General features: G+C 38.5%; 1 protein-coding gene across 1 annotated transcript; it reads left to right on the forward strand.

Annotated features, from left to right (window-relative positions):
• Window positions 1-234: 234 nt before the first annotated feature.
• LOC131301713 (protein NRT1/ PTR FAMILY 3.1) lies at window positions 235-8,407 on the forward strand. Its single transcript, XM_058328103.1, has 4 exons — window positions 235-579; window positions 894-1,111; window positions 3,122-3,684; window positions 7,291-8,407. The coding sequence occupies exons 1-4, from the start codon at window positions 510-512 to the stop codon at window positions 8,174-8,176; spliced, it is 1,737 nt and encodes a 578-aa protein (XP_058184086.1). The 5' UTR covers window positions 235-509; the 3' UTR covers window positions 8,177-8,407.
• The last annotated feature ends 206 nt before the right edge of the window (window positions 8,408-8,613 follow it).

Consider the following 8,613-nt stretch of genomic DNA (forward strand, 5'->3'; position numbering starts at 1 on the left):
ATAAACTGGGACATCACACGATATTCAAACATCCTACAACACAAATATTTATATAGATGGCCCCTCTACTCATGCGAGTGTTTGCAAATCACGTTTTTTTTTTTTTTGATCGGCGACAGATTTTATTAAACTTGACAAATGGTACCTCGAGGAAAGAGCCTAACGTAATCGTGTTTACTTTCTTCTTCTTCTTCTTTTTTTGGTCAAAATGATGGGAATTTTGCAAATCGAGCGTGTTTATCCTTATCTAGCTAGCGTAATTGTTTCTTAAGTGATCTTCCAATAAGGATAGAATTAAAAAGATCTCTTACAGTACAAAATTTACCCTTTTTTTTTTGAACTTTTGTTACTCTCACTTATCCTCATCATGCACAGCTGCCAATCTTATTTGTGGCCATGGAACTGCCAGTAAATGTTTACTCAAGGGAAATTACCATTACTAGTTACTTCATGCACTCTATAAATACTGGAGCTTGAGTATCCACTCAGAGCACCAAAGAGTTACCAAAATGACGGAGAAGAAAGGTAGCCATGTTGGAAGGAAGAAGGGTGGGTTCATCACTATGCCCTTCATTTTTGGTAAGTCATTACAGTGCTAATCTTCTCCTTCTTGTTCTTCTTTTGTTTTGACGGTCCGGGGTATCCCCTCTCTGGTCTGATCAAAGGCATGCCATCTACGTCATGATTAATACAAGAGATTTCTCCCTTACGTTCTGGCTCCAAGAGATAGCCAAGTTTTGAACTCAGGATGTCTAAGTTTACGGCTCATTAATTCCTATTGCCACTTGAGCTACCCCTTTATTTCTTCTTCTTCTTCTTCTTCTTCTTGCTTTGGGATAGTTTCTATTTTCATGCTGTGACATAACTGAAGATTGATTGTGTATTTTGAGCAGCAAATGAGGCGTGTGAGAAGCTGGCGGTGGTGGGTTTCGGGGTGAATATGTTAAGTTATTTGACGGGAGAGCTTCACATGCCCTTGACGACCGCGGCCAACACTCTCACCAACTTCAGCGGCACTTCCAGCTTAACGCCGCTGCTTGGAGCCTTCATCTCCGATGCCTATGCCGGACGGTTCTGGACTATTACCGTGGCGTCCATTATTTATCAGATAGTAATTATTCTCCTCCTCCTCCTCCTCCTCCACCCTCCCCCCTCCTCTCAATATCTGTGTACGTACGGCCTTCTTCCACTAATTAGTTTTTTGAGGCTTTTTCTTATTTTGTATTTGGGTAAAAGTATAACTTTTTTACTTTGTTGATTCCTCTCTTTGAGACGAATCAATAATCAACAAAAAGTTCGGCGCAAAATTAAATGTAGATTTTTTTTAGAATGAGCTATATGGTGTAGATTCAAAGTTCTTGTGATGTGAACCACATCTAAAATGAATCTCCACCATAAATTTTTAATTTTGGGGGGGATTTTCTTATTTTGTAATTTTTTTTTTTTGGTACTTCATTGAGTACTAACTTTTGGATTCGTATATAGCATGTTTGAAAGGAGCAATGCTACTGGTACAACAGAAGTGGGCACAGACAGCGTATACAGCGCGCGTTTTGGACCGTCTCGGGTCTAACAAAAATAATCGGAGCCGCTCATTTTATTCAATATATTTTGCTTAAGGTCTTCGTAAAAAATCAGCTCCATCCGATATCGATTAAAGCGTTTACGAAGCATCCAAAATTGCTTATGAAAATTTCTAAAGCGATTTTTGACGCTTCGTAAACACCCTTATCGAAGTCGGATGGGGCTGATTTTTTACGGAGAACTTAAGCAAAATACTATATTGAACAAAATGAGTGGCTCCGATTATTTTTGTTGAACCCGAAACGAGCCCAAACGCGCGCTGTATGCGTTGTCTATGTCACTTCTGTTGTACCAGCAGCATTTCTGGTCTGAAAGAGAGAGCCAAGAACTGTACTAGCGGGGTTTTTTTTTTTTTTTTTTTGTGGTGCGGGTTAGTCTAAGAACTATTGATTGTTTGCAGCAGATGAATATTTCTAAAATAAAAATGTACTGGATTGCTTCCCTCAAAGACTAGAAAATTGAATAGCGTAATTCAGCAGACAATTGACTCTATTCAAATATTGATATCTCAGTATGGCACGCTAGTTTAAACAAAGCATATGAAATGAAATTTGGCAGAACACCAACATCAAAGTGTTGGACATTTTTACTAGCTAAGGCATCAGTACTACGCATAATAGTGACTACATTTGGGAACTATGTTTGTCAGTATCATTTGTTTGGTATCTCACGGGTATATAGTACACTTGGTCGAGCCTATTTCACAGACACATCAAACCGTGTTCAGAATATGATACATAAATGTGGTTATCCAAATATTAGTACGGGCTTTGTCACTAAATTATGGATAGAATACTTGGTCGAGTTGAGCCTATTTCATAGACACATCAAAACTTGTTCAAAGTATATGTAGTACGGAGTACTTAATTGTGGTTACGCCTGTCAATGGACTAGATTCGATCCAAATTTGACAAATTCGAATTCAAATTCGAAAAATTGGATCGGATCCGAATATCAGAATCCGATTCGAAAACTTTTTTATTTCAAAAATTTTAGCAAAAAAATACAATTTTTTTTTCAAAAAAAAATTATTTTCCAAATAAAAATACAAGTTTAAAATTAAAAAAACAACTTCTTAAACATTTTTTTTTCCAAAATAAAAAATTTACAGTTTTTTTTTCTAAAGTTTGGATCGGATTGATAACGGATTTAATCCGATCGGAATTCAATCCGATCCATATTTGAATTACCGGATTCGAATTATCAGATTGACTATATTAGATCTGGTCCATTGACAGATCTAATTATGGTCATCGCAGTATTAGTGCTGGCACCTAGATCTTTCCATTAGTGAGAAAAATCATAAGATCAATCATCAAAGAATAATCTTTTTAAGGCTAATCATATCTTAATCTTTATCTTCCACTACCTCGAGCTAGCTCTGTCCTACAAAACAAAGGTAATACTCCGATAAACAAGCTTTACATCAAAATCAACTGTTTTACATGATTGCTAATTCATTTTACTGCTATTCTAATGCAAAATGTTTTATTTTATTTTATTTTTTATTTTATTTTAATGTTTTATCTTTAATTAGGGGATGACAAGCTTGACAATATCAGCAGTACTACCAAGCTTAAGGCCTCCCCAATGTAAACCTGATCACCAAGTCTGCCAGCAGGCCAATTCTGGTCAGCTGGCAATCCTCTACATCTCACTCCTACTGGCCGCCCTCGGTGCGGGCGGGATCCGACCCTGCGTGGTGGCATTCGGGGCGGACCAATTCGACGAAACGGATCCCGAGCAAAAGACCAAGACATGGAACTACTTCAACTGGTACTACTTTTGCATGGGGGCATCGATTCTCGTGGCAGTAACAGTTGTCGTTTATATCCAGGATAATATTGGATGGGGGTGGGGGCTTGGGATTCCCACCATAGCCATGTTTCTCTCGATAGTCGCGTTCGTTATGGGGTACACGTTGTACCGGAATTTGGATCCGGCCGGGAGCCCGTTTACGCGGTTGGTTCAAGTCTCTGTGGCTGCCTTTAAGAAGAGGAATCTACGTATGGTTTCGGATCCTAAATTGCTGTATGAGAATGAAGAGATGGATGCTTCTTTTTCTATGGCTGGAAAGCTTCTTCACACTAAACATATGAAGTAACTCTCTCTCTCTCTCTCTCTCTCTCTCTCTCTTTCATTGTGCAAGAAGCCAACCAAAAACACCACAAGTAGCACGAAAGCCACGAAACATCCCATGATCCGAACGTGTTGAGTAGAGTACCTTTAGTTCGTCGTCGGTCTTGACCTATCAAAATTTAAAACATTAGTACTGAAATTACAAGAAATTGGATCTCTAATTATTTGGGGTGGTAGCCCCCCCGGGGTCCAAACACATTGATTTTGTGATAAAAGGTGTCATTTCCAAGTTCCAATGCACGAGGTTAAGTTTTTATTTTCAAACATAAACGGGGGCGGCTGCACCATTTTGTTCCCAAAAAAAAAAAAATACAAAAAATTGTCTTAACATGTAAAATGATCAATTTTTTATTCAAATAGTATCGACACTGTGCCACTCATATAGAGAATTTAAAGTACGTGAGAGTATAGTAAATTTTGTGAATAATTAACCAGTATAGCCCAACAAAATCAAAATAACTCAGCCAATACAGATTCTTTGTTGCGTAAATAATAAATACTAAAGATTTTGTATGTTGTATTGTTTTGTGAAATATTGGAACTTATTTCATTTTGCTAGTGATGTGGAAAGTTAATTTTAAGATCTTTGGTTCACTAGAAATAGATAACAATTGTCAAATTACAAATTTACTAGTTTTTTTATAGAATTTTGTGTCATTAAATATCTGTATATTTTCATCATCACTGAACTAAAATCCTAAAATCGTCCCGATAATAATATACTGAAATTTTATCATAATTAACATTGTTTGAAAGAAAGAACAATCAAACACATGGTCGTAAGTGATGACACGTGTATGGTCAAATTAAAAGACAAAGAAATACCATGCACCTTCTAAGTATTTTTTTTTATTACTCAAATATCCGAATCAGCTTACGTACACATATATTCAAATGAAATGAGATCCGTGATTCAAGTTTAATATCCTAATAATTAAATAATACAACAAAAAAATATATATCTGACATGTATACTTCTATATATAGCCAATAATTGGGTAAAAACAGCAATAAGCTTGGCCGCATATACACAAATATATTTTGGATGGATAGAAATTATTTCAAGTTTATCAGCACATTTTGATTTTGTTATCTAAGTGCAAGAACAAACGCTTCAGACAAAGTGTAGATGGTGACTTGTCACGAACCAAGATCAACATATGCGAAAAAAAAGATCAACATATGCACTGCACATGTCGAAAACCAGTAAAAGCTGTCGTATTGCCACTGCATGCCACCACCACAAAAGGACAATCTTATCATGCATGAGGCACCATAAGTACGATTCTCTTTATTGGTGTAAATACCTATTCCGAAAAGCTATCCCGATAAGAGAAATCTGAACCATTGATCTCTCTTATCGGGATATTTTTGAGGTATCTTTTCAAAGTATATGCTTAGATTTATTGTGATTTAAACCGTATGTATTATCTATAGCTTTCGCTCTCAATTTTCTTTTTTCAGGGTACTTAGAATTATTGTGATCTGAATCATAAGTATTATCTATAGCTCTTGTTGTCAATCTTCACTATGCACTCCTTCTCAAATTCTCTCTCGTGAGCTCTAATACTTTTGAAAGACCTTTTTATATACGCTTTCCACTCATGCACGCACGCACGCCTACACCCATCATTTGAGTAGTTAGCTTGATCCACTCTTTTTCTTTAATTTTTAGCGTGTCTTCAAATTTATACAACCTCGTTGCTACTTGCACACCCCGTTCACACACACACATATATACACACACTTGTTCAATGATTTGTTAACTTAATTTTTGAACAGAAAACCTATTTAAAATGATGGAACGTCGACGATTGGGAAACTTTAAAAAGTAACAATGCTGGATTCTATTAGTAAAATGCCTAGCCAAAAACAAAAAAAAAAGAAAAATCAATGGTGGATGTTTTGGCTAGAATGACATTAAGGATCGCTTTTGCACATAGAAATTCTTGTGGAAGGCTCCGTTTGTTTGGACTTATTTTATTTTTCACAGTAAAATATTTTTCATGATCCGGCTAAAAATGATTTCCTTTCAGAACGTCGGTTAATTGTTTTACGCCCGACGAGCGGATGGATTTTTCCCCCTCCCCAACTATCGAGCAGCCCCTTCACTTGTAACTTCCACCATTTCAGTACCCACCAGCCACCATTCCAAATATTTCTTCCTCGGCCGAGTCAACTATTAGCTATAGCTCAAATTCCAGATATTCAAGGGTGGGTATAGTCTCGTCTGAAGGAGGTCAATTACGCTGGTCGCCCCAACCCAGCTCTTTTTCTCTAGTCCTTCAATACCATGAGCTCATACGTACCCACTCCAATCTACTACAAGAGAAACATGTCATCTTCTACATCAATTATTTTTCTGCAGAAGTCCCATGCATCTGCTCATTGGTTTGCTGTGGGCGTGCCCCATGGTCCCCATTCATTTTGTCCGGAGTAGGGCCAAGGCTAGAAATTGCACAAAAGAACAAAAATAAAAACAAATTAACAATTACGAGTTGATGTGGTGATCCTATCTACCTATTCATCAACTCCTTTTTTTTTTAAGCCAACTTTAGCTACAACAAATCAAGACGTACATGCATCATGTTAATTGTCCTCGTTAGGCATTACTATAAGACTATAAGTTGAGGATGAGGCAGCATCCTGCAAAGCGGTCAATTCGGCCTCTAATCTCGGCATTCGACAGCTCAGATTTCAACCGAGCAAATGGCAGTTCAGATTTGTATGCATTCAAATTCGATCTCAGTCGTCCGTGCCGATCGACCGCTCTGCACCCGCTCGGTAGGGAGCTACTCGACAGCATCCCCAAGTTTAGGTGGCATATGAAAAATCACAATACGAAATTAAGTGGGACATTGTTTAATTTATCCTCTACTGTTACTCAATTGCGTTATGTCCATCTCTACTGATCGACTACTGCTGTAGTCATGGGAGGAGCGACTATGGTACAAGCGGGGTCATTTGACTCCACAGACTTTGATTTCTCAATCAGGTGGTTTTGTAATTTCAAGCCAAATTTTGCTACTTTGACCTCGCGAGAAAACCCTGAAATGCTCTAACTTGCTTTAAACGTCTTACCCGGTTCAATTCCCCAAGTGTTTTCTTCTCCTTGTGAATTGGTAGCATTACAAATGAGACCATTATCCATCATTTCAAATAGATGAGAAGTTGAGCGGTCAATTTTAAAGCAAAATTTCATTTATTAGTTTATACCTATATTTAAGATTGATATCTTAATTTAATCATTTTTCTCGACTAGTAAATAGGAAAAAAAAACTCATATATTTCTTGATTTGATTCCACTAACAAAAATTTCTGGCTCCGCCCTTGGTTGTAGTATCATTAGCTGATTTACCGTTTATACTGTATCATTAATGGCGACGTCATGGGAGGTTTAATATGTCATCTTGCCCCCATAAACTTTTAAACTATTATACACTTGAATTCTGTGAATAAACTTCTCCATTATTTGGCGCTATTAAGTAAAGAAATTGGTAATTGCTTTTTGTAAATTGCTGAGGTTAAAATGACTTGAAAATTAACATCATGTTTGATATGCAACAGGTTTTTAGACAAGGCCGCAATCGTGACCGAAGGAGACGACCCCAAATCACCCAACTTATGGAGGCTAAACACCATTCACCGGATCGAAGAACTCAAATCCGTGATCCGAATGGGCCCGATATGGGCGGCTGGGATCATCCTCATCACGGCCTATGCCCAACAAAACACCTTCTCCCTCCAGCAGGCCAAGACCATGGACCGCCACCTCACACGGTCCTTCCAAATCCCTGCCGGGTCCATGTCCGTCTTCACCATGACCTCCATGCTCACCACCATCGCTTTGTATGACCGGATTTTCATCCCCATAGCTCGAAAGTTCACTGGGCTGGACCGGGGTATTAGTTTCCTTCACCGGATGGGCATCGGCTTTGTCATTTCGATATTAGCCAGTCTGGTCGCGGGCTTCATTGAAGTGAAGCGAAAACATGTCGCTTCGGCCCATGGGCTCATCGATATGCCCCATACCACCATTCCTATATCTGTGTTTTGGCTTGTGCCTCAGTATAGCCTTCATGGCATTGCTGAGGCATTCATGTCCATTGGGCACCTCGAGTTTTTCTACGACCAGGCACCGGAGAGCATGAAGAGCTCGGCTATGGCGCTTTTCTGGACCTCGATTTCTGTGGGGAATTACGTGAGCACCCTTTTGGTTACACTGATCCACAAGTTTAGTGCAGGTCCGGGCGGATCAAATTGGCTTCCAGATGATGGTTTGAACAAGGGGAGGCTTGAGTACTTTTATTGGCTGATCACATTGCTGCAGATTGTTAACCTTGTCTACTACTTATTTTGTGCGAAACTATATACTTTCAAACCTATTGAGATTCATAGCAAGGCAGATGGGAAGCCCACAGGAGATGGAGTTGAACTTGGTGGTCATGTGTAAGTTTAGTGCTCTTTCGCAGTAGTATGGCTTTGCTTTACCGTAGACAAGCTTGTAGAGATGATCAATGAGAATGTATTTAAAGTAGTAAACGGTATGGCGAAGTCCCGTCTTAAGATATAAAAGTACCTTACTATGCTCTAGTTTACTATAATGAGTACATATTATAAGCGATGTAAAATAAGAAGGCGAAGTGGTGAAAAGAATAAATTTGTTTCTATAACATTCCTATCATGTAACGCTCCCTTGGAGTCCGCGACAAATTCATAATACAAACACGGCTGGAAAACATGTGTATGTGAAGGTAGCATTGCAAGTACACGACTGGATGGAAATGATAATTGGAATGGACACCTTGAACAAAGTAGCAAGAAGCCGCGAAGTTGTCCAGCAAAATATGGACCATTGGTGGCCAAAATCCCAACCACTGATGAGTTTTT

This window comes from Rhododendron vialii, chromosome 9a (assembly GCF_030253575.1).
Source record: "Rhododendron vialii isolate Sample 1 chromosome 9a, ASM3025357v1".
In the NCBI taxonomy this organism is placed as follows: domain Eukaryota; kingdom Viridiplantae; phylum Streptophyta; class Magnoliopsida; order Ericales; family Ericaceae; genus Rhododendron; species Rhododendron vialii.

Bases quoted from the DNA above. Each gene is read 5' to 3' on its own strand.
- LOC131301713 (XM_058328103.1), top strand. From the start codon at position 510: ATGACGGAGAAGAAAGGTAGCCATGTTGGAAGGAAGAAGGGTGGGTTC. The intron at 580-893 runs GTAAGTCATTAC...TATTTTGAGCAG, and splicing joins CACTATGCCCTTCATTTTTG to CAAATGAGGCGTGTGAGAAG. The intron at 1,112-3,121 runs GTAATTATTCTC...ATCTTTAATTAG, and splicing joins CGTCCATTATTTATCAGATA to GGGATGACAAGCTTGACAAT.